Here is a 27258-nt window from a genome sequence, read left to right as displayed (position 1 = left end):
GGCTTGGGTGGGAGAGACTAAAGTGTGGACTCCATTGTCTCCTTTGTAAATGCAATCTTTTCTTTTTTCAGTATCATCACTTTCCCCTCCCTTCACCTTCTCCAGCCCGAGGTCAGACCACTCTGCCAATCACATTCTGGGATCTTCCCAGACAACAGCCTGGAACTTTAGGGCAGGGAAGGAATTCTACTGCTGGAGAGGGTTGACAGTGGGGAAATGTGTGTCGTATTTCAGGGTGGCTTTAGTTGAAAGCACAGACTCCAGTGGTGACAGCAAGTCACATGCCTGCAGGCCACAAAGTGGACTGTTCATGACCCTCCTTTAGGCTGGAGTCCTTGAGCTTTAACCCCATGAACTCCTGGCAATTTGTTATTGAGTAGGATCAGATTATTCTAGAGCCAGGAAGTCCCATAGGAAGAAGAAATGATTTCAGAGCTCCAAGAAATGAACAAAAGGTACACAGGGACAGGTACAAAAGGGACACAGAGGAGAAGAATCTCACAGAATCTCAAATCTGGTCTTTGATTGTTGTTATTGGGAAAAGGAGTTGGAAACTGGCTTCAGCTGATGAAGAGAAAAAGGATGTGGCATCCATACTCAGATTCAGAGGAAAAGGATGTGGAGGAGAATAAAGGTGAGTCATTTTCTTGGACTCTATTCAAAACAAGACCTGAGGTTTGGGTAGGATTGGGCATGACCAGTTTGCTCCAGCTAGAAATGTAGTGAGTGACATCATAACACTACCTGATGTTAGGAGCAGGCTATCTGTCACTATCAGTTCCACGGAAATGGGCCACATCCCCCAGGAACATTCTCTCCCTGCTCTCCATATTTACCCTTGCCTCATCACAGATCCGCCTCAGACCCTGTTCAGCCACAGATCCAGCCCCGCATATGCTATAAACCTTAGAGGATACACACTGAGAATTGAGCAAATGCTTAATAGGAAAAGAAATGGATCTTTGGGATCCTTTAGATAAAGATGGAGAAAGAGAGGGGGAGCTAAATATGGCCCCAAAGTGAAATTGCCCATGAACAAAACTGGCAGAGCAAAGGAAAGGAGAGTCTGGAGGAAATGATAGAGAGTTCAATTTCATTTTTTGTCATTCTGCTATTAGGAGAGTGACAGGATATTTAGCTGTCATAGAAGGTTTGAGAGCAGTAGAAATGGACAAGGAAGCAAGAATGCTCAGACAGTTTTCTGAATCATTCACATTTAGAAGAAGGGAGATGAATTATGGAAAGTGTGTGTTTAAAATTGGATGAAGAAAAAAGAACACAATAAAGGACAGATTTTCACATTTGCCAGAGAAGGTGGGAGAAAGGAGTAAGGCACCGAATGCACACACAGGCTACAAAGTTGCTCTGTTTTAAATGGAATATCTCTTACTTATAATTTGTTATTAGCTCCTCATTTTCAAATAATTGCTTTCATTTTTAATCTACCTGGCTTCTTCATTATTTTTCTACAGAGTCATAGGAAGTCGGAAAGAAACATACTATTCGGATCAGGAATGTCACTCTTCGGATAGCATTTGGAAGGAGCTGGTGAGTCAGAAAATGGTTTCAAAAGGGCTAAGCTGATTTTGATGATCTATTGTCGTGGCATTAATTCAAATTAGGTTGTCTTGAGATCGACTTTCTGGGGGCCAGAGACACGGGTAATGGGGTGGATTTAGGGAATAGGTAGGAGACCGCTTCTTAAAAAATCTCTTGGGAAAGAGGAGAAAATTAAACTATCATTAGGTTTCTCCACCTCAGGAATAAATATGTGCAGAATTTCCTTTGGAACCTTCAATACCAGCAGTGCCATGCACAAAAAACCTCATTTTTTTTGGCTGATTCAAAAGATCCCAACAGTTAGCATATTACTAATTGCAAGCTGTTCTTTTCCAAATATTATTTATGTTATCATTTCATAAAAAGTAGCAGAACGTTACTGATTTCCAGAAAACATGTGGTTTTGAAACCCAGAAGAATATCAGATTGTGAGAGACCAACACTGAACACTCAACATGTAGTTCACCGTTAGGTTTTTGTACAAAATCTGTGACCTTTGAGCAACATAAGAGATGAAAACCTCTGGCAAATTCTAAGCAGTGCAATACTCCCAGTCCCATTATAAAGGCAAAGCACTCCCTTTCTTAAAGGAAAAATTTACCTTAATTAAAAAGTGTGGGCCCTTCCTTTTGGAAAGAGGACTTGATACGTGGTCTATTTAAAGTATATTTAATTTTCATGGTGAATAGTCAAACTTGAGAAATTACGTCAAAAAGGTTCCAGAGTTTCATTCCCAGAATCGCTGCATGGGACGGCAAACGTGTGTCAATGTCCCAAATGGTATTTAAACTCAACAAGTTAATGGAGAAAATGAAGGGAAGGGGGATAAAAGCCAACGAAAGCACATCAATAGAGCACCCAGCAGAAGTAAGATTAAAAACCAGTGGGTGTTTTCTTCCCTATGAACATGCACTATGGTTTCACTTGGCATTAATCAGTGTTAACTGCTTACATCTAGGGGGTAGTGCATTTTTACAGTTCTTAGTATACGATGAGATGCTGAGACTGCTGGTTGGGAATCACAGCTTTTGTCAGCCTGGCAAAAAGGAAGCTTGACTGGAATAATGGCAGAGTGAATTTCTACACCTACAAGGATCTGCTTATCAACCCTACTGAATTGTACTCCCCCAGGCACTTAATACAGTGCTCTCTACACAGGGCTCACAAAATGCGATTGATTGATACACCGATTATCATGGTTGTCTTTTGGACATCCCAAATAAAATATGAACATTCCCCTAAAGTCAAAGAGAGGAAATTTAAGGGCATAAGCTTCAGGACATGGAGTGGATGAGGGTGATCCCACACACAGATTTTAGAACTGGATCACTGGCCCCATTTATTTCAGGTGTCTGGCAACACCTGGGAATGTACAGTCAACATTGAAAGCACCCAGAATGGTAGCATTCTGATCTGTTAGCTCTTTGGTGTGCATCCTTTCTCCGTCAATCAATGGTATTTATTGAGCTTTTATTGTGTGCAGAACATTTTACTAAGTGCTTGGGAAAGTACAGTACAATAGGGTAGATAGACACCAACCGAGCTCACAAGGAGTTTACAGACTAGATGGGGAGACAGACATACAGACAGTAAAATGCACTACAGATGAATATGTATACAAAAGTGCTGGGGTAGACAACTTGGCTAAGGTGATAATAATAATAATGGTAATATTTAAGGGCTTACTGTGTTCTAAACACTGTACTAAGTACTGGGGTAGATACAAGATAATCAGGTCACTGCATCCTAGCAGCTGAGCTGCAATTAGAATCCATTTCCATGCTCTTTCAACTAGGCCATGGTGCCTCCCAAGAGGAAACCAAACCATGGTTTGGACTGCAAACCATCACCGTCGAAAGGGAAAATCAATGGCTCTACAGACATATATATATATATATATATATATATATATATAATGTACACATGTATGTACAAGAGGATAATTTCACCGTACAAATCTAAAGTTGATATTTACTTATACCTAAATTACCCTAATGTATATGTATCCATAATTGTCTATTATAAATACATAATGCTAAAGTGAAAACCAATTCTTATCCTTGAAAGGACGCTAGATGGTAAGGTCCTCATGAGCAGGGAATGCGTCTAGCCAATTCTGTTGTATTACACTCCCTCGTGCTTAATACAGTGCTCTGCACACAGTGAACACTAAATGTCATCAGTTGATTGACTGGCTGATGCATCTGATTAAATGAACGGCCCCAATTCATTAGAATCCTATAGCTCTATATTATAAAAAAATTAAGGAAAAGTTTAGTTCTTATTCTTATCAAAAATAATTATTGAAACTGGTTTTCAGGAGTGTCCTGTCTTTCTAATACTTGACTGAATAATTAACATGTGAAGACATTGCTTGCATGTATAAGATTTTATTCTCCAGAATATGAAAAAAAGTGATGCTATCATGTGTTTTTAGAATTTCTGTCTAGGACAGAATGATAGATTGCAGTGCTGTATTTCAAGCGCAGCTGAATGGATAAAAATAGTATTTAACTGTTATAGTTATTAAGAACCATAGTCATTTACCAAACCCTTCAATCAGCAAAGGAAACAAAAGGCAAGAAGTGGGGGAATGACTAATTTTTATTCGTGTTGTGTATGTGCTGATATTCTGATAATTGGTTACGTTTTAAAGATGAAGCAAATTTAAATACTTCAGAAACAAAAACAAATTGCTGGAATGGGCTGAGGGAATACAATCAATGACAACCTCCCAATTAGGATTATACAAAGGCTCTTTCTGAAATACCATGCCTCTAAAGGCATATTTACTTGATTAAATTAAGACAGGAACAAGGGAAAAGATGACTTCACTATGCTTAGAGCAGGCATTTTAAAAGTTTTGCCATAAAAAAAATGATCCCTTGCGAATTTCCTTAGAAATATATTACATTTACAATGGAAATAAATCTTAAATTAACTTGATTTTAGCTTTGAACTAATCCAGGACTATTTAGACCGAAGGATGGGTCATAATTCACTGCAAAGTATGCCAGAAGGTTTTGTTTTCCCAAGAGACAAAAACTCTTCTACTTTTCCATCTATCAGCTCTTTGTAAATATATGCACTTTTCCATTTAAACCAGAAAGTCTTAGACTTTTCTCTCCTGTTATTCTTTGAGGATTTTTTTTGCCTTTGGCCCTGTGGCCTAACATTCTGGGTTGCAGTCTATTTTCCGCAGCAAAATTTCTATGAAGTTTGCTTCATCTTTAAAACGTAACCAATTATCAGAGTATCAAAATTGATCTATTATGCGATTGGCTCTACAAGTAGCAGAGTTGTCTTTAGATGTAAAGACAAGGCTGCTACTGATGGGATAGCATCCTAAGCTTCGTGAGTGGAGGAGTTTGAGGAGCCCCTTGTCCTAATGGATAGAGGATGGGTCCGGGAGTCAGAAGGACCTGCGTTCTAGTCCCTGCTCCACCACTTGTCTGCTGTGTGACCTTGGGCAAGTCACTTAATTTGTCTCTCTGTGCCATCTGAAAAATGGGAAATATGATGGTCAGCCCCATGTGAGACATGGGTTGTGTCCAACCTGATTAACTTGTATCTACCCCAGTGCTTAGAACAGTGACTGACATGTAATAAGAATTTAACAAATACCATGACAAAAATCTCTTGCTCAATTTCATCCCTGAAAATATAGCAGTGCACCTCTTCTGGTCCTTTACAATTTAAGTGAGCTCCGTGCAGTTATTAGTGGTTCAGAAGAAAGGTATATCCCACCATCTGTAGGACATGGGGTTTCAGAATGAAACAGGGACTGTGTCAAATTACCACCCGGGTATTCGTTCCCAGCATTTAGTATAGTGCTTAGTATACAATAAGCGCTTAATAAATGTTATTGCTACTTCCTGTGTGGCTCTGTTGCACTGAACCATCCACAGCCTCTCTTGACTGGTCCCCCTGTAGCCAGTGACAGGCTCTGTGAGTTGGCTAGTAGAGAGAACGGTTGCAGTCCGCAGTTATTGTCCCTGAGACCCTACATTTTTTTTGATGAGGAAACTGAGGAACAGAGAAGTTAAGTGACTTCCCCAAAGTCAAACAGCAGGAAAATGGCAGAATCAGATTTTGAACTCAAGTTTCCTGACTCAAATCCAACAAACAATTACTCTGCGCCCCATTCCAAGCCTTATTGAAGGCACATTTGGTCCAAGAGGCCTCCCCAGTCTAAGCCCCACTTTTCCTCATCTCTCACTCCTTTCTGTGTCACCCTAACTTATTCCCTTTGCTCTTCCCAGACACTTCAGCCTCGCAGCACTCATGTATGTATCTGTAACTTTATTTGTATTGATGTCTGTCTGTCCCCACCCCTGGCTTATGAGCTGGTTGTGGGCAGGATTGTCAGTGTTTATTGTTGTCTCGTTCTTTCCCAAGTGCTTAGTACTGTGCTCTGCACATTGTAAGCACTTAATAAATATGATTGAATGAATGAATGAATGAATGACTCCCAGTCCTCTCCTCTTTCCTTGAGGCCAAGCTGCCATCTAAGCGGTGTGTAATGATAATGGAGACTCCCATCGCGATTGGTGGACGAATCCCAGTACTGAGATTTCGAATCCCAGTACTGAGATTTTCAGCTGTCTAAGCAGTATGTAATGATAACGGAGACTCCCATCGCGATTGGCGGATGAATCCCGGTACCGAGATTTCAGGATCGAGTGCCTCAGCAATGGAATTGATTATAATCTAATGGTTTGCATTACACTCACACTTTTTCATCCGTGACAATTGTGTTCTCTCAATCGTGGACCACAACAAATGAATTAGCAGATATGGGTGCGGTACATTATGAATTACACGCAAAGGTTTTATTTGGGCAGAGACTATTTGTAACCAAGTAATAATAATAATAATAATGATAATGGTATTTGTTAAGCTCTTACAATGTGCCAAGCAAACTGACCCCAGCAATGTGTCTTGCCTGTTTCCAGGTTGATAGTCAACCTGGAAGTTACAACAGATAGCACATTTTCATTTCCAACTCCGGTTGGATCAATCAATTATATTTATTGAGGGCTTACTACGTGCAGAGCACTCTACTAAGCACTTGGGAGAGTAGAGTGCAACAGAATTAGCAGATACTTTCCCTGCCCATAATAAGCTTTCTCTCTGATGAAGGAGAAGAATTTCTGAAACCACATTTTAGAGACCAGAAAACTGAGGCTCCAAGAAGTGACTTGCTCAAGGTCAAAGAGAAAACAAGTGGATTAGAATCCAGGTCCTCAGAATCCTGTCTCTGCCAGGTCCCACTGCATCTCCGAGATGGGTGATTGGGTTTGGTGCCCCCCTGGTTTTCCATTTGGGATGTATAAGCATAGTTTTTGCATTCTCAAGTTTGTGACTCCCATCCACATTCATCCTAAGTCAATGACATGGTCTGAGACCTTTGGAATGGAGAAGTTCTCATATTATATCTTTCTAATTCAACAGCTTGCTAACTCTTGCCTTCCCTCCCAAGTCCCAACCTGTTTGTTTCCCTGCAGGAAACTCCAGTTTGATCTAGTTGATCCCTGGCTGGGATCGAACTGCCTCAATCAGGACAGTAAAGCAAACTTTTCTGCTGTATGAACGTGGGCCAGTCACTTAACTTCTCTGGGCCTCAGTTACCTCATCTGTGAAATGGGGATTGATACTGTGAGCCCCAAGTGGGATGTAGACTGTGTCCAACCCGATTAGCTTGAATCTAACCCAGAGTTTTATACAGTGCCTGGCACATAATAAGTGCTTAACAAATACAGTTTTTTTTTAAAAAAAGAATAACCACCTTTCCCATACCACTCATTAAGCTCCTAAACTTCTCTGCTATCCTCCCAGGTAAGCCACTCTGTTCAACTGATCCATTCATTCATTCAATTGTATTTTTGATATTGATCCCATGTAAAATTTATACTGTGAGTCCGTTGTTGGGCAGGGATTTTCTCTATCTTTTGCCGAATTGTACATTCCAAGCGCTTAGTACAGTGATCTGCACACAGTAAGTGTTCAATAATTACAATTGAATGAATGACTTGTCAGATATCAGAAGTGCAGATGACCTGCACTACAGTCTGCAGCAGTTCTAATACCTGATGATGATGATATTTCAAGCACTTGCATTGTGCTGAACACTGGCTCATATGTAATTATCATATGAGATAACGCTGGCCCCGAATGGGACTTGCAAATTAAGCGGCTGAGGGAACAGATACTCTGTCCCCTTTTCACAGAAAATGAACCTGAAGCTTAGGCAGGTGAAGCGATTTGCGCAAGACCCAGCTGCAGTCCAGTGTCAGAGTTAAAATTAGAACCTGAGTTTCCTGAATTTCTCTCTTCTGCCCTCTTCCCCTGATCCAAGTTGCCTCCTGGATAAGCAGATGGTCAAAAAAATGGCCCAGCCATCCACTTACTAGATACGCAAGATGGGAGGGAAGAGCTTTCCAGGGGGCAGGGGAGGAAGGCGAGTTACCTGATCTCACTCAGCTAGTCTTGACAACAGGCTGCCCTGGGAATCCCCTTTTAGAAGTCCCTGTCTAGCAGTTTTCTGAAGAGTTGACAGTAATAGGAGCTCCACCTGCTTAGGGCTCCTGTAAACTTCATATTTTCATTGAGTTGAATTGAGTTTTGGAAACGTTTTCAGACCAGATTGTACTCAATGTGTGAGTTGACATGGTTTGTTTCACATGTAAGCATGACTACAAACACTTTCTTGATGGAGCTTCATACACAGCTGTGCTACTTTTCGCCAAAAGATGCCCGAAATTTGCACCGAGTGCTTGCTGAAGTTGCAGAAGCCATTAACATCAGCAAGAGTGGTTCTTTAAAAGCTGGTCCGTTCAAAGTGGTTTGTGTTAAGATGCTATCTCGGCAGCCGCCGTCTTTAAGGAGAGGGCTGGAAACTGTCAAGAGGGTTTCCAGCGGATTGATTGAATTACAGTCAAAAGTGGGGGTTTTCCTTCTCGATGGAAATGCATCAGTGATAGATGGATTTTAATGAATCCCAGGTAACTGGGTTAGCTTAACTGGGCATTTGTGATTTCTTCCTTAGGAACTTTTTTCAAGCTAGAAAAAAGTACCTTTGCCCCATTTGGAGGAAAACAAAACTTTCACAAGGTCCCGACTTGAGAAGGATGCTTTGATTTGTTTCTATAGCAGTTCAAGAAATAAATAAGTACCATGTGACTTTCATCAGTTCTATTCAGCTAAAAAATAAGCACAAGTCTGTCAATAAATAGGGCATTTAGGGAGACAAGAGAAGAAATGGAATGGATTTTTCTATCATTTCAACTGAAGAAGGAAGGAAGTTGAATTTTTTAACCACAGGCAAAATGAAAATATTGGGTAGATTTCCAAGACACTAAAAGGCAGCAGGTAGTTTAGATCTTCTTGAAAAGGAAAGGAATATGGCCACACCCTGTTGTCTACTCCATATCAAGCTCTGATAATATAATGATTTTCAACAACAACAAAATACTAGATGTAAGCCGCTTAGATGGATTTTTTTCCCCTAAAATATGCAAAAACGTTGGTTCATTCTATCTTTGTCATCTATCAATTTCTCATCTGTATCCAACCAAAAACCCAGTACCTGATTAGTTTAAAAAGGAATCAGAAAAGAGGGAATCTTTCCCAAGTGACTTTAGTATCCCTTTCAATAGTCTAGGAAAAGTGAGAAAATGGAGCTAGAAAAGAAATATAATGAAATAAAAAGAAATTTACCGTTTCATCGATACAAAATTCTCCATCAAAATAGTTTTTATGGCAGAAGAGTGGATGTTCTGTCATGGATAGGCATGTCCCCACAGCATGATTAATTTTCAAGACTGTCTAGACTGTCTCCTTGTTTGTGAAATGAAAAGCAAAGGTATTTTCTTCAGGCATCTAAAAGGAATTAATTCAGTGCCCTGCCCTTCAATTGGTGCTAAATAAATATTCATGAATATATGTGAGAACAATCATTTCCAAGGAGATCATTTGGTTACCTAAAAGAGGTGATTTATTTCAATTATCCTACCTGAGGTAAATGACTTCCTGCGGCCTATTTATCCAAAGGAAGCAAGTGGTACAATTTCAAGATGGAGGGTAATTTACTCATCTAGTTCAACCATGGAAAGGGCTCTATATTGTTGGATAACTGTAAAAATATAATAATCTGACATTTGGTCTAAGGGGTAGGTGAGAAAATTGCCCTCACATTGACCGCGTGGCCTACGTCTTCAGAAAACGCTGCTAGGAACTCGCCATTTGTCATCAGTGGCTTATTAAATATTAGAATTGTAATAAAGATATGTGAAAACTGCAAAACAAAGGACTATACTCTCATTTGCTGAGCATTCGGTCTTGAGCTGAAGTCCTACTCTGGCAGTGGGAGAGTTAACGGTGCTGTTTTGGTTGTAGTTGTAGTCTAGATGGTTATAATTAATTAAGACAGCAGGATCAGAGACTTTGTTTTTAAAATAAAAGCGCTACATCTCCAGAAGAAGGTCAGATATGCATAAAGTTTCTTAATTAGTAGAAAGGATACCTTTTCCTACCTTTCCTTTTAGCATTCCCTTGCCTACTGACAGATAAAAATCTCAAACGTTTCTGAGGAATTCTTCTCTCCCTTCATGTTATTAGCATTTGTTTTTTTGTCTCTGCTCAAGTAGCTGTAATAACTGGAGTATTTAAAGATCAGCTTGGTTCCTTGAAGTTCTGAAGAGCCAAAGGATCTGGTTAGGTTGTTCCCTGCTAATGGGGCAACCTCGGGCTATTTTCAGGGTTAAAGGTCAAGGCTGCCATCATCGGTCCATAAATTCAGATGTTCCTGGAAAGACAAGGAGGTGACCGACAAACTGTCACACTCTCCACATGTTTGGCCTTTCCTTTGTTCAGGGTCTGGTGTTTTCAATCTGTCTTTGATATCGCAACCTTCTCTTCTAGAAAAGTTGCTCCTACTTGACTCACCTTCTCTTTTTCCTTCTTCCTTCTGTCTATAAATTTTTTGGCAACTGTCTCCCCTCACTAGACTGCCTTTGAGCTAGTTTGCAAGAGATGGTAAATTTGTTGAGGGCAGGGAATGCGTCTGTTATAATGTTATATGACACTCTCCCCAGTGCTTAGTACAGTGCTCTACCTGTACTAGTAAGTGCTCAATAAATACAATTAACTGACTGAATGAATCTTGAGTTATATGACACTCTCCCCAGTGCTTAGTACAGTGCTCTGCCCACAGTAAGTGCTCAATAAATACAATTAACTGACTGAATGAATCTTGAGGGTAGGATTTATGTTTACTAATTCTATTGTATTCTGACAAGCACTTTGTGAACACAATAGACGTTCAATAGCTATCACTGATTCACTATTAACCAGTCAGTCCGTTAGTTGCTCTTGCCTCCTAGGAATCTCCATATTTATATATCTTTATAGAGCCATAATTTATCTATCCATAATTTATTTATTGATAATGTCTGTCCCTCTTCTAGACTTGTTGTGGGCAGGGACCATTTGTACCAATTTTGTTATATTGTACTCTCCCAAGGAATTAGTACAGTGCTCTGCACACAGTAAACGTTCAATAAATCTGATTGATCCGCCGCCCTGCTGCATTGTTTTCAGTTATTGTTAATACTCTACCAGTGGGCCCTAATTTGTGGGATCAGTGTAGAAGAGATCGTTTTAATAAACTCAGATGAAATCTCTTCACTGTTTTCGAACACCAGTGATACCTCTAGACTGCAACCTCGTTATGGGCTGAGAACATGTTCAGCTATTTTCGCTTGCAGTGTACTCTCCCAAGCACTTACAGTGCTCTGTACGTAGTAAGTGCTCAGTAAATACCATTGATTGAATGATCTACATCCTTCATTTTAGAAGAAAATGACAACACACACACACACACAAATACACGCGCACACACACACACACAATATCCACTGTGTTAGAAGGTGTGGAAAAGTGTAGCTACCTGTGACACCACAGAGTCTCCCAAGCACACATTTCTTTTTCTTCTAATGGAACAGTAAACAGCATGTGCACGCAGCCAACATCTACAGGGTGAAAACTTGCATGTCACATATCTTACTGCTTGCTGATATTGAAACAGACTTTGTTGCTTCAAAGGAGCACTATTAGCTTCCAAACAGAAGGAAAAGAAACTTTTCCTTTAAAGAGAATACCAATAAACTTGAATATTCTTCGTTCCTATGTAGTGTCACTGTTTATAAAACATATTTTGCATAAAGAATTGCAGAATACGAAAATGAACACTTTAAAGAGAGGACTTTTGGACTGCCTTATGACAGCTCTATTGGTTGTATGAGTTAATTCAAAATCTACGAAGTAAGCTTCAAAGTTGGCCTTTCACTTTAGGCGTGTTCCAATTTAGCCATCTGTTCAAAATTCTGCATGGCAATTATACCACAATATCTTTTCCTTGACCCCCTACAAAGAGCAAATCACTGGCATTTTGAAATGTCTGGGCCAAATATTACAGTAAACACATATTGTGTTAACCATCCAACCACAATAAAGAGAATCTAGTTCTGAACCCGGAATAGAAACCAGAGATTTCCATTTTACTGACCATCATTTTCAGAACAACTCTGAACCTTAGAAATGTTAATATCAACTAACAGCCAAATAGTACTTTTAAAATTAATTAGGAATTGAAATTGTGTAGGTGGGTGAATAATGAGATAGGAGGGAACAGGCTGATCACATTAGAGATAGCTTTTGGCTACTGATTCATTGTTAATACACTAACTAATGTCAAGTACCAAGGCCTTAAAACTATCAACTGCCCCAACCACACGGACATACATCCATTTTTCAAAGCCAAAAATATTTTACAGAGAGATTCTTTTGGTTCACCTTGGTATCATTCTGATCTTGCTGTCAACAGTTGGGAAGATAAGTGGATCAGGGTGAAACTGCAAGTAGAGTAATTGATAAAAGAAGGCAATATAAGTTGGGTGGGCTTACATTTTGCTTATCTGGGTAACTGGGACTTTGGAAATTTGGTTTTGGAAGACCTTGTTTAATTAGCCATTTCAAATATTTAATCTTAGCAATGTACACTCTAGCTTTTTCACTAATCCGCAAGCACCAAAAATGTCCAAATAATGTTGCAATATTTGTTGGTCTCACCTAAATTTTGAATCAACTTATATAAATATGTAGCTTGAACAAATGTAGATATTACTTTCAGTAATCATTTCAGTTGAAATGAAAACCAGAGAGAAAAATTTAGAACATAACTCATTGCAACAGACAAGTGGCTGCCTTTCCTGAAAACATAAATATTGTGATGGACTCCTCATCCCTCCCGCCCTTAGAAAGCTGTAATTAATTTCTCTGGATGGGGCTGTCCATCATTTGGTGGTACTTCCAGAAGGAATACGGTTAATACCCCTGGAGACCAATTTTAAGACTTGCCTTCTGAAACATTAAAATAGATAGATTTCCCTTTTTTATTTGCATTCCTCAGATGCTGGAACCGCACAAAGTCACATCTCTCTGTTTTTCTTTCTTGTTCATACATCACATTATTAACATTATTGCTGCCATGAAAGTGAGATGAATAGCTCCAGGAATTAGGTTAGCTGGGTAACAGCCTCTGTTGAAAAAGAACACTTTCTACAGCAGCAGCAATTCATTTAATCATATTTATTAAGTGCTTACTGTGGGCAGTACACTGTACTAAGCACTTGGGAAAGTAAAATACATCAATAAACAGTGATGTTTTCTGCCCACATTGCTGACATCTTAGAACATTTTCCCAATCCAAAAGTGCTAATATGATGAATTCATGAGCTTTTTCTGATTGATCTTCTGCAACTGGGAATCACAAGTAAGTTAGGCTCGTGCTTTCACCTCCTACCATCACCTACTATCTATCACCTTCTAACCACGAGTACTAGAGATAGTTTTTTCTGATGTTAGGATCAGCCGCATACTGTTTGCACAGATCCCCTGAGGATAACCAGTCCAGTTAGTTCACTGGGCAGGGGGGGATTCAAAATGCTGTTATCAAATTATCTGAGGTAAAAAATGACACACAGGTCAATATTGGGTACAAAATTCACACTTTGAATTGTGACTCATTTTACGTATTATCCTTCATGGCTGTACCCAAAATCCAAGTAGATATTGATATCACTGTTATACAGTGAGAGCTGATTCATTCAATAACATTTATTGAACACCTACCATGTGCAGAACACTGTAATAAATACGGTATTTGTTTAACGCTTTCTATGTACAAAACACTGTTCTAAGCGCTGGACTAAGCATATGGATACTTAAATTTTTGGCACTATACATGGCACAGAGTACTAGGTAAGGGCCAACCTGTTACCCAGTTATCAATCGGAAAACCTGGTTTTCAACTGGTCAGGTACAGAGGTGGCATTATGCCTCATGTTTTTATTTTAAAATATGTGATGGAATGATCTGAGATGGAAGAGCTTGCTGTTGCAAAACAAGCAGGACATCATAAACACCTTGGTGGATCAGCATGATCATGAAAAAGAGATACTGATCCTAGGCCGACTTCACGGAATACCAACAAGCCAAAAAAAAAAAAAATGTGGCCAGTAGTGAAAGATATCAAGACTGAAGAGGTACAAAGCTAATCAGGTAAAAACGAAACCTTGAAGAATGGGCATGAGCCTATATTGCCAACCACAACATCAAATAGTAGAGATGGTAATATCCCCATCCCAGACAGGAAGATTTCTCACAGAGTTGATAACACATTTCTCCTCTGGTTGAAAATCCTTCACTGGCTAAAGCCCAGGGTAATTTATTTTCTAAGCCAATCTCAAAACAGCAGGATGATAATTAAATGGACAGTTGTTGACACTTTATTGCATCAGCTGTGCATCAGACAATGATTAAACCTATGAGAATTATTTGATAAAACAGGAAAAAAAGTATTGTATTAGCCTATATTGTGTCTCAGAAAGAATGCTCCCCATTTTAGAAATACTGGCTTCATTCTACATTTATCTACTATCAAGAAAACATTTTCTAGCATTAACTCTCAATTATTACCTATCCCTTAACTCCTGGTACTTAGTTCCGTGCACAATACATTCTAGTGATCAACCAATCTCTTCCTCCTATAAACTGTTAAGAACTACAACACTTAAATCTGGGAAGCGACAAGAAGTCCTTATTGCAATGTACTGTGATGAATAGATCCTTATTTCCTTTGTAAACAAGGGTGAAAATGCTGATCCCAGAGTGAAATCATTCTGTTTAGTCTCTTTACGGGATAAAATATCTACTGAGGTTTCTCCAGACCTTACTGAGCCATTTTATCAACAAGGAAATATGTGGATTTCTCCAGATGGCTGTGGCTGAAGTTTTGGCTCCATAACTGAAATTGAAAGATGAGGAATGCCTCGATGTTTTGAGTTTTCATTCCTGACACTGTGTAAGGTCATAGGCATCTTGTAGATTAAAAAGGGAATAAGGGAGAGAGGGAGGAAGAGTTTCGTTATGTTTCAAATCCTTCACTTTTCTTCTGGTCCTATACCCCTCTGTCTCCATTACCAAAACGTCATTGTACCAGTTCCTTTAAGCAATTTATAAATAACAGTAGCATTTGTTAGGCACTCTCTTCGCCAAGAACTGCAAGTAGAAACACAGTTTGAGCACATCCCCTGTCCTATATGGAGCTCACAGTCTAAGTAGGAGGGAGAACAGGTATTGAAACTCCATTTTACAGAAGAGGAAACCGAGGTATAGAGAAGTTAAGGGACTTGCCAAAGGTCACACAGCAGGCAAGTGGCAGAGATAGAATCAGAGCCCAAGTCCTCTGCCTCCCAGGCCCATTCTTTTCCCACTGTCCCTTGATAGTTATTTGTCTAACCCTCTCTAAGAAAAAAGATGTGATGAGAATTTGGTTCTCAAAAAAAAAAACAGAGTTATCTTTACCTAATCAATACTAGAGTTGCAATTGGGAGTTCTTTGTTCAGGAAAGAAAAGGGAGACAGTTGATTCTAAAGGAATTCTAGGAATACACATATATAAAAGGATTATTTATAATATCCACCTTCTGGATGAGGGAACAAGTCTGCCTGGGGAAATAGTTTGTTTGGAAACAATCATAGAAACTATGGTATTTGTTTAACACTTACTACATGCCAGGAACTGTACTAAGCACTGGGGTGGATGCAAGCAAATCAATCCCTGTCCCATGAGGGGCTAACAGTCTCAATACCTGTTTTACAGATGAGGTAACTGAACAACAGGAAAGTGAAGTGACTTGCCCAAGATCACAGAGCAGACAAGACAGCACAGCTGGGATTAGACCCCATGACCTTCTGACTCCCAGACCCATGCTCAATCCACATTACACCATACTGCTTTCCCTGTAGTGGAGTAGAAAAATCCACGTGCCTGGAGCCACACCTCATACTAAGTATCAGGCTTAATGCTTTCCAAACCATGTGCCATAACATCCTACTTCCCAGCCTCCTCCAGGACTCCAGAGAAGTAGCGTGGCTCAGTGGAAAGAGCCCGGGCTTGGGAGTCAGAGGTCATGGGTTTGAATCCCAGCTCTGCCACTTGGCAGCTGTGTGACTGTGGGCAAGTCACTTCACTTCTCTGGGCCTCAGTTCCCTCATCTGTCAAATGGGGATGAAGACTGTGAGCCTCTCGTGGGACAACCTGATTCCCCTGTATCTACCCCAGCACTTAGAACAGTGCTCTGCACATAGTAAGCGCTTAAATACCAACATTATTATTATTAGTTGTCACTGTAGGTGTCACTGGTGGGTCAATCAACAGTCACTCCTTTTCCTCCTTTCCAGGACTTGTTGCTCTGACTTTGATCTTGGGGGAACTTAAGGGCCCTCCCCAAATGTGGGTAGTTTCACAGGAATCAATCAATCATATTTATTGACCGCTTACTGCGTGCAGAGCACCTTACTAAGTACTTGGGAGAATACAATATAACAGATTTGGTAGACATATTCCCTGCCAACAAGGAACTTATACGGTCTAGAGAAAGATGGAGGAGCAATGGCAACCATCAACCAGACAAGGTATTAGACCAATCAGGAAAAGCAGCATAGCTTGGTGGATAGAGCATGGGATTGGGAATCAGAAGGTCATGGGTTCTAAGCTTATTTTATGGCATTTGTTAAGGACATACTATGCCTCAAGCACTGGGATAGATACAAATCAAACAGGTGAGACACGGTCCCTAACCCACAAGAGGCAATTCAGATCATTTCCAAATCAATCTTTCTCACCCTGACCCCTTCTCTCACCCGCACTCCTACATTTTCTCCCTTATTTTATGTCCAAAATACAAGCCCTCATCTTCCCTCCTCTCAAATATCCCATCTCAGATGATATCACCAACCTTTTTGTCCCTGAAGCCTGCATTCTCAGTGCCCTCTTTGACGCTTGACTATCTTGTCTAGGCCGTAAGCTTGCTGTGGGCAGGAAAGGTGACTAGCAACTCTGTTATGTTGTAGTCTCCCAAGTGCTTAGCACAGAGTTCTGCATACAGTAAGTCTTCAATAAATAAAATTGATTGATTTCAAATTCTCCCTTCCTATCAACTGACATATCCTACTGGTCCTTCTTTTACATTTCCTATAGCCACCCCTTCCTTTCCACCTAGTTGCCTCTGTGGTTCAAGCTCTGGTGAACATCCTGGCTAGACTGTCATATAGGCCTCTTCACTGAACTCCCTGAGTCCTGCATCCCACCCACTACTCCCAAATACGCTTTCTTCATTCCTCCAAAGCTAGCCCTTTGACTGTAGCTCACTCTTGGCCTGCTCGCTCTCCCCACCAACCCCTCCCTCATGCTATTCCTCAGCTAAAAATTCCCTCACTCCCCCCAGTCTCACAGACCCCCAACTCCCTTACCCTCTCCAACAAGACTTTCCCTGATTACCAGCACCCTAAAATGCATCATCAGCCATTCCTAGCACTTACAAACTTATTTATACCCTGCCTCAGCACTTTTGTACATATGTCTATACAGCTGTATATTAAATTTTTTATTTTAAGAACTCTATTTTTGAATTTTTCTCTGTCTTCTCCTACGAGAAGGTTAGCTACTGGTGAGTGGGGAATATATCGCTTTTTCTTGTATTGACTAGTAGTGGAATGTATCGTTTTTTGTTGTATTTATTATTAGTATACGGGAGAGTATAAGATTCCTCAATGCTGATTCTAAAAATAAGAGAAGAGGCTCTCGCTAGCTGGCCGTGGCAATAGCAGGTCATCTCTCTCCAAGGTTTTCACTCCCCTAATCTCTTTGTAGCCTAGAGCTTGGATCTTCTGAGACGGCTAATACTTATAAAGCAACTACGGTCTCTCACCCATTAATTCAAGCAAGGAAACCATGATCCCTTGAATCCCTGAAGAGACATTCCTTTTCCTTCAGAATTACTGGGCATCACCTCAGTTGTTCATCTGCCAACTCTAGTGAATATTATTTACTGGCTTGTTTCCTTGATTCCTTCCTATATACTTTGCAGAAGCTCACTTCTGTGATTTAGCCACCTTATTTGATTTTTGTTTTCTACTGTTCACCACCCCTCACCTTCCCCCAAAACTTTGTTTTCAATGTCAAGTCTTCTATTTTTTTACTAAGATAAGGGATCTCACTTTGCCTAGAAGTCATAGGGAAGCAGCGTGGCTCAGTGGAAAGAGCCTGGGCTTAGGAGTCAGAGGTCATGGGTTCGACTCCCGCCTCTGCCACTTGTCAGCTGTGTGACTGTGGGCAAGTCACTTAAATTCTCTGTGCCTCAGTTACCTCATCTGTAAAATGGGGATTAACTGTGAGTCTCATGGGGGACAACCTGATTACCTGATCACCCTGTATCTACCCCAGCGCTTAGAACAGTGCTCTGCACATAGCGCTTAACAAATACCAACATTATTATTATTATCTGAAAAGTGACAAACTTCCTTTTGGACTCTTTTTTATCTTTTTAAAAAAAATTTAAAGACATCCAGATGTGTCCTGGCAAAGGCATCCAGGAACATTTAGAAAAGCATGGAGGAGACATCCTAAATGAGTATACGGGTCTGATCCCAGGCTTATGATCAGTCTAAGGTGGATCAGTTCACCTATCCTTTTTTAAGTGAAAATAAGATGGAAGAGCTTTAGCACTGCATTTCTATTTACACGAATTTGCCTCTTTAAAGGATTGAAAGCCCAGGGATCAAGATCAGGATTATGTTGTACTAAACAAGTTGGAAGATTTGAAGGTTTACCTGGAAACTTCCATCCATCTGAATAGAAAAGCAAAAAATATCAACAATAAGGTGGAAAGATGCATTTGAAGATCCAAGTGGAGATACATGGCTTAGTGGAAAGAGCTCGGGCGTGGGAGTCAGAGGTTGTGGGTTCTAATCCCAGCTCCACCACTTATCAGCTGTGTGACTTTGGGCAAGTCACTTCATTTCTGTGTGCCTCAGTTGCCTCATCTGTATAATGGGGATGAAGACTGTGAGCCCCACGTAGGAAGGACAACCTGATAACCTTCTATCTATCCCAGTGCTTAGAACAGTGCTTGGCACATAGTAAGCGCTTAACAAATATTATTATTGGAATGACATATGGAACTAAAGCAGTGTTAAGATATCAGGGTCAGTGAGCTCAAGAATAATTCAGACCCCGTGGATCTTTGTGGAGCCATTGAGACACTGCTGAATAGTACCCGTAGCCTGATCTCTGAAGATTGGAGTAATATTTCAATGATACCTTCATTCTGGAAGTCAAACTTATTTAAACCTGCATCAAAACTGTTGGGATATGTCATAGTTTTGATACTTTTTGCAAAGACCGGGGATCTAGATTCTATTCCCACCTCTGCCGCTTGCCTACTGTATGACCTTAGGCAAGTCATCTAACTTTTCTGTGCCTCAGTTTCTTGACCTGTAAAATTGAGAAAATAGCTCTAAACCTCAAAGACAGGGACTGTCTGATTTTCTTAGATTGTCTTTAGCTTAGTGCAGTGTTTGGTCCACAGTAAACATTTAACAAATTGTCCTTGTGAGCAAATCTGTTAAACTGTACTCTTTTGAATGCTTAGTAAAGTGTTCTGGACCCAGTAAGCCCTCAAATATGAGGGTTATTGTTTCCCAGAGCACTCTTAAAGAGGTCACAAATTATTTTGTATTGAGTACAGTAGTACAATAACACTGGCTTAATACCCACTGTGCACTGTTCTAAAGTGTTTGGAAAGTTCAAACAACCTGCCCACATTAAGATTTTATAGGGCTACAGACAGACAAAACCTGAAGAATGTAGCCACTTCAGGAAAATCATGAAATATTGAGATTCTCCTGAATTCTGCCACATGGACAATCCATCTAGAACCGTCAATTCAGAAATTCTTCTTAACAGCGTATTTACTTCCACATTCAAGATGTGGATATGTTCCAGGACTACATTCAGCTAAATACACCATCAAGTGAAAGAGACTGACTAGTTAAAGAATTCAAGGGAAGTCTAACAGAAATTAATGTCAGTTTGTTCTTTGATTAGGTAATGGCAATTATGATGATTACAGTAATTCGCACAGGGGAAATGTTCCCAAATTGTAACTCTGATGCCAAGCATAGAATTTGTAGCATCCAGTTATGCACAAGTAACGCCGGGTTTTTTTTCCCAGTTGTAAGCAGCAAGTGTATGAAATTTGACAGCATTAGACTAGATCATGTATTTTGTAATGAGCAAATATAAATTATTACCAGGCATTGATACATTGACTACTCATAATAGGTCCATGGATAACTGGGCACACATCGATCAATCAGTTGTATTTATTGAGTGTTACTGCATGCAGAGAGAACACTGTACTAAAGGCTCAGGAGAGTGCAATACAACAGAGTTGGTAAACATGTTCCCTGCTCGCAACAAGCTTACAGTCTAGAGGGGGAGACTGTAGAGGGGGAAGAAGAAGGAAATATTAAAAATATCAGTGGATAGGCAAATATTAGTCTGCCATGATTTTATAAACAAGAACAAAATAAATACCAAAGCAATGATGATTCAGGGGGAATTGTTCTTAAAGGGATGAGCTAGGCTTTTTCTCATAAAGGTATGGGGAAAATTAGTAAAATAAGAAAAAATCTCCAGATGTTACCCTTTCTATTTCAAAGAATATTCATTCATGGGTAAGGGAATTGAAACAGTTTTCAGAATGTTATAATTAAAATAGTACCTGATTTTAAAAAAATGAGGCAATATTCCCACTTTCCTAAATGTTGTATCACTGAAATGCTCCTCTGGATCTTTTTAGTCAATTAATTTAGTCCAAAATATCTGTTTGAAACTACTTTGGGAGGGGCAGAGGGGAGGGGACGGGGCAGAGAAGATGGCATATTTCTTAATTCTTGTCCACTCCAAAAGGTGTAAAACATATGGGATATTATACTTGAAGGAAATCAAAAAGACCTAAAAACTTAAAGACATATGGGATTCACCATGAAGGCAGAGTATTATAAGCCCCTTGAGAATAGGAATAAACTTTTCTACCTCAAGTGTACAGTTCCTCCTCAGAACCATGTTGTAGTCCTTTAATGGTTCTAAATCAAATAAAATCCTGATTTGAGGATTTGAAAATATTGAGGCTGCCCTAACAATCATTCTCCCCTGCACTGCTGGTTGTGCTTACTTAATAATAATAATAATGATATTAATAGTATTTAAGCACTTACCATGTGTCAGGCACCGGACTAAGAGTTGGGGTGTATACAAGTAAATCAGGTTGGACCTATGCAGCTCACAGTTTTAATCCCCTCTTTACAGATGAGGTAACTGAGACTCAGAGAAGCGAAGTGACTTGTACAAGACCACATGGCAGATAAGTGGCCTACCGGGATTAGAACCTATGACCTTCTGACTCCCAAGCCCAAGCTCTATCCATTATGCCATGCTGCTTCATCATGTCTGTGCATGAATCTCCCATCTCTTCTTCCCTGACAAGCCTCACTGCCTTTTTCAAGTTCTCTTCAAGATCTAATTTCTCCATATAATTCTCCCATTCCGACCCCACATGGTACCAGCTTCTATGGTCATTCAGTGTTGGCTTCCTGTGAGATACTTTACACTTGACAACTTCTTGTAGAAATTTGGTTGACCATGGTCAATTATTACGAAAGAAAAAAACTATCTCAAAATGTTTAAAGGCTTCGAGATCAAGGACTGTGTCCTCTAACTCTTGGTAGCCCCCTCAACTGTTCCACATGACAGACATCAAAAACGATTTGGAATGGGTGACCGATAGAGCTGACGTGGTTGACAGAAAATCATCCATTTTCTCAGAGAGAAAATGTCACGTAGAGAAGGTGGGAGAATTTGTTACATGGAAATCTAAATAAGATGTTGTTGTAGGGAATTCTTAACAGTAAATACATAACAATAATGTGATGGAATAAATTCCTAATCAGATGTGCTTCTACAGATCAAGATGATATCACATTTCCTTAAAGCTCTATTGAAAATATCATCCTAAATAATACTATAAAACAGGGACCAGATAGGAATCTCAAATAGTTTTGGTTTTTTTGTCAATGGTTGGATCCTATCTGCAGTTGGGCAAGAATATCCTAATCCCATATTTAAGAGGAGAGCAGCACAAACAATGAATGGGTTGAAATATATTGTCCTACTGCCCTTGGTTACACTTATCATATCTTTAAATTCTGTTGCTACTTACTCACCCATCCACCCCAGCGCACACCTTTAATTTAGTGTTTGTCTACCCAGCTAAACTGTAAACCGCTTGAGGGTAGGGCTCTTCACAGAGTGAGTGCTCAATACCATTAATTTAAAAGTTGAGGAGCAGCAGATCCTAGTGGATGGGACATGGGCCTGGGAATCAGCAGGACCTGGGTACTAATCCCAGTTGCTCCGCTAGTCTGTGTGACCTTGGGCAAGTCATTTCACTTGTCTGCCTCAGTTACCTCATCTGTAAAACGGGGATTAAGACTGTGAGCCCCACGTGGGACATGGATTGTGTCCAAACCGATCAGTGTGTATCTACCTCAGCATCTAGGACAATGTCTGGCACGTAGAAAGCACATTAAATAATGTATACTTAATATATATATAAATAACGTCTATTCTCTATTCTTATATGATATATAAGAATTGTCCAAACCAGCATATATAATCAGAGAAAGAAGAGTTAAGCCAAAATCTTCACCAGAAATTCTCAACATGAAGACCTGGAAGCAGGTAGCTCTTTGTCTGGTCTAAGCTCCAGGACTATAAGGAGCAGCTCCAAGTCTCCTTAGAGTCCAGGCTGACCTTTTGAGAAATCAAGTGACTCGTTCCACAGCTCGGACACAGGCCCAAACATCATCCCTGCCATAAGCCAGCTGATCAGAGTTGGGTCCCAACAGACGATGTGGTATTTCCAAGGAAGGAGAGGCTAGCATTGTACAAATCACCAAAGCGGGTTATGAGTCGAATTCCTCTGTGGCCCCCAGCTGGTGAGCAGATGGGGCTCTGAATCAGGGAGGTTGATGGGCCCTGTAATTGCTTTCCTAGCTAGTGTAACCACAGCTGCTCTTTTCATTCATAAACTGTAAGAATCTAATCCTGTTCAGCCATTTGCTTCGAAGGACTCCTGTGCCAGAGTTATGCTGGTGTAGCATCTGACAGCAGGTTGCTTGGGTTTTCATTTCTGGTTTGGTTAGAATCTCTGTGAGTCTTGGGCATTCGCTTCCTACTCTGACATCCATTTTCTGGCCAGGAAAATGGGGAAGGTTATTGGCCTTTAAAGGGATTTTAAAGACTCTAGTGAAAGGAACCATAAAAAACTCACATTCTTTTTACATGTTCAAATGTCTTATTTTTCTAATAGCATTTAGTAGTAAATCAAGTGGCAAAGTTCCCATTACCGGTGGGAAAGCAAGCAAATTTTATCTGTAAAAGAAGCTGAGCCAGAGCTGTGTTTCTTTCCTAAGTTGCAAACTAGGAAAAAATGATGCTTGGTTTCTCCAAAAATACTCTTGCAACTATTGATTATCAGGTCAAACGTGATCACATTTGTGTTTTAGAATCACCTTTTCTATATTTTTCTCTCACTATCAAGTACATTCAAGATCTAATGCTTCAGTCAATTCCAAAGCTTAAATCGCATGAAGTAAACCAAGTCACTACTCTTCAGGAATATTTTTGGAAATCAATACGGGACACGCGATGCTAAATTTGGCTCCAATAAAGATATTTGAATCTTTCACAGAAAAAAGGTATAATAGAGGTTTCATTACTCCGCATTTCATTAGGTTTCATTCATCCGCAGCTAAAGCCTCATGTTCCCCTTTTCCCTCTGCTCCTCCACCTCTCCCTTCCCATCCCCACAGCACTGTACTTGTCCGCTCAACTGTATATATTTTCGTTACCCTATTTATTTTGTTAATGAATTGTACATCGCCTTGATTCTATTTAGTTGCCATTGTTTTTACGAGATGTTCTTCCCCTTGACGCTGTTTAGTGCCATTGTTCTTGTCTGTCCGTCTCCCCCGATTAGACTGTAAGCCCGTCAAACGGCAGGGACTGTCTCTATCTGTTGCCGACTTGTTCATCCCAAGCGCTTAGTACAGTGCTCTGCACATAGTAAGCGCTCAATAAATACTATTGAATGAATGAATGAATTACTGTGACGCGTTGTTCCTTGTTTAGCTGCTATATGATCATTGTCGAATATGTGTAATTACCACTGACGGACTTCTAGCGTGTCCTCCCACTTACAGCAAATGAACGGTAGAAAGCAAAGTAGGGTGGCACCATGGGCAGAGACAAGAACTGGAAATTTCCAGGGGAGGTGGCCGTTGAGGCATAAGAGCCAGGAGGATCAACAGATGGCATGGAGACTCCAGGAGGGGTGAGTGAGAGAGAACAGCTGATTCAACTCGGGCAACCTACATGCACAATGTAAGGGGAGAAACAATGGAATTTTTGTTAAGTGCTAACTATGTGTCAAGTTCTGGGATAGGTACAGGATAAGCAGGTCCCACATGGGACTCACAGGCTGATGATGATGATGGCATTTGTTAAGTGCTTACTATGTGCCCAGCACTATTCTAAGCGCTGGGGGAGATACAAGGTAATCTGGTCGTCCCACGTGGGGCTCACAGTCTTCATCTCCATCACGCTTCATCACACTTCATCTCCATTTTACAGATGATGATGATGATGTTGGTATTTGTTAAGCGCTTACTATGTGCAGAGCACTGTTCTAAGCGCTGGGGTAGATACAGGGTCATCAGGTTGTCCCACTTGAGGCTCACAGTTAATCCCCATTTTACAGATGAGGTAACTGAGGCACAGAGAAGTGAAGTGACTTGCCCACAGTCACACAGCTGACAAGTGGCAGATCCGGGAATCGAACCCATGACCTCTGACTCCTAAGCCCAGGCTCTTTCCACTGAGCCACGCTGCTTCCCCATGAAGTGACTGAGGCACAGAAAGATGAAGTGACTCATCTAAGGTTGCACAGCAGCTATGTAGTGGATCCGGAATTAGAACTCAGGTCCTCTGACTCCCAGACCTATGCTCTTTCCACTAGGTCATGCTTTTTCTCACTTCCCTGTCTTAGCCTCCTTCCCTTCTTTGTCACCTTTACATCTTTCAGAGATATAGAGAGGCTCTTGGATTGGTTTCAATTTGTGTGTCCTGGGATTTCTCCAGGCTTGGCAACAATCCTCTTGTTCCTTAGATAATCTGGTATTACAGGAATTGGGAATTCCCAGGGAAGGTGGCAGGCCAAGGCTTGGGACTCTTCCCTTCAGTCAGGGTTTTTACTTGTATGCTGTTTGTTTGGTAGAGAAATGGCAAGGGCCGGTCAGAATCTTCTTCTCCAGCAGCAGTTGATCTTCATCCTTGTGAAAAATTGCTAGGTTTACCTGAACACTGCAGTGATGCCATGGCCAGTAGGTACAAATTTGCGGGAACACAACTGAACTAGATCAATAATATCTGGTGTTTGGTTGCTTTCCAGTGTAAACCACGTTAATGGAAAAAAGCCCATCAAAATGAAATGCAATTTGAGGTCAGGTGCAAACGCAACAGTTTTTCTCCTTGGAAAAATCTGTACTGACTTCACTTACCAGTTCCAGCCAAAGTCCATTTCACGTTTACTTTCTATTCCCATCACTACTGTAACCAAATTCCATATTTCGATAAATCAAAAAGAATGAAACCTGTTTTCTTTAGATGGATTTTTCTCTCAACTCTGATATTGGTTGATATTGTTGATCCAGTGTTTAAGACACACCTGTGACTATAAGCTTTTCAAACTATACAAGCCAATTCATAAATAAAGGTTTTAAAGCTTGGTGGAAGACATTAGGCTTCTCAAAACGAGGTGTTCAAGAGTCAGAAGAATCACTGAAAGTTAGGTTTTATCGATGGGAAACATATTAATGACAACATCTATAACAGTCGAGCACTGGTATTAAGTGTTTTGGGCTTTTTTTTTTAATCCTCCACACAAAATTAGTCTGACATTGAAGCGAATGGATTTTATTACAGCTGAAGACCCTGAGAAGAAGGCCATTTTGTATGTGTCTATTGCCATGTTCATTCAGTCATGCTGATTCAATTATTATTTCTTCCGAAAGAATGTTAATCAAAACCGTGGCATTTAAGCACCAGGTTACTAACAAAATAATCAAGTTGGAAAAGTTCCCATCCCCTGTGGGGTTCATAGAGGGAATGTGAAACAGGCATTTAATTTCCATGTTACAGATGGAGAAACTGAGGCCCAGAGCCATTAAGAGAATTGCCTATTGTCACGCACCAGGAAAGCGATGGGGTCGGGATGAGGATAAAGGTCCCCTGGCCTGCCAGGCCTGGGCTCTTGCCACAGTCCATACTGCTTCTCCTATAGTCTTCCCTCATAAGGGAATCTCAGCTGATTTTTTTAAAAGGTGAAAGAATGTCGTCAACTTAATTGCAGTATTGATCGGCCATCTATCATGAGCAGCACACTATCCTGGAAATTTGGGATTGCACAAAAGGAGTTAAAGACACGGGTGCCTGCCCTCGAGGAGCTTACAGACTAATAGTCCAGTGGGTCGAGGTTAGCAGGAGCTGACCTAGCTCGCCTTTAAAGAAGAGGACTTACCTCGTCCAGAGCAAGGCAGATTGGAGGTTCCTCGGCACCTTTTGGCACTGTCCTCTGCCGTCAGCGGGCAGGAAATGGGATGCTCACACTTCTTCCCCGACCATCCAGCTTTGCATTTGCACTTTCCGCAGTTACACTGTCCGTGACCTTTACAGTGAGCATGAGGTAAAAGAGTATCAGACTCAGTTTCCATTCCAAGAATGAAGGTCTTGAATGAGTCAGAGCCTTTAATTCAGACAATACCTTACACTTGAAACAAAAATGTACTCTCTCTAATGTTCTATAACCCTGATTTTTATGAAATAATCATTAGGATGGCAGGGAAGATGAAATCAAACGGTCTAAAACCAATATTTTAAGAGGGTTATAAATCTGGATCTATCTGAATGTGAAGAATTCAATTTGCATGACTTTCTAACAGTCCTAAAAAATAGCATCCTAAGGGGATGTTGTTTGGATCTAATCCCTTAAAGAAACATTTCTCCTTTCATTTCCTCAAAACACTAAAGATCTACAGTCTAGACACTGTTACCAGGGGACAGGGACTGATCCCAACTCGATGACCTCAGATCTACCCTACTGCTTAGTTCAGT

At 40.5% G+C, this 27258-nt stretch overlaps 1 protein-coding gene across 2 annotated transcripts in view; it reads right to left on the bottom strand.

Moving 5' to 3' along the window:
* Nucleotides 1-27258, bottom strand: part of ITGBL1 (integrin subunit beta like 1) — a 165670-nt gene that overhangs the window by 39824 nt on the left and 98588 nt on the right. For both annotated transcript variants that reach the window (XM_001513577.4, XM_039913220.1), the window contains one exon: nucleotides 26666-26812. In XM_001513577.4, coding sequence (XP_001513627.2) covers nucleotides 26666-26812 — 147 coding nt within the window. The remainder of the gene's footprint in view (nucleotides 1-26665; nucleotides 26813-27258) is intronic.

The sequence above is a fragment of the Ornithorhynchus anatinus genome, chromosome 10, assembly GCF_004115215.2.
Source record: "Ornithorhynchus anatinus isolate Pmale09 chromosome 10, mOrnAna1.pri.v4, whole genome shotgun sequence".
Lineage (NCBI taxonomy): Eukaryota > Metazoa > Chordata > Mammalia > Monotremata > Ornithorhynchidae > Ornithorhynchus > Ornithorhynchus anatinus.
The sequence above is the reverse complement of the archived record's forward strand: the minus strand, read 5'-3'. Positions and strand labels throughout refer to the sequence as shown.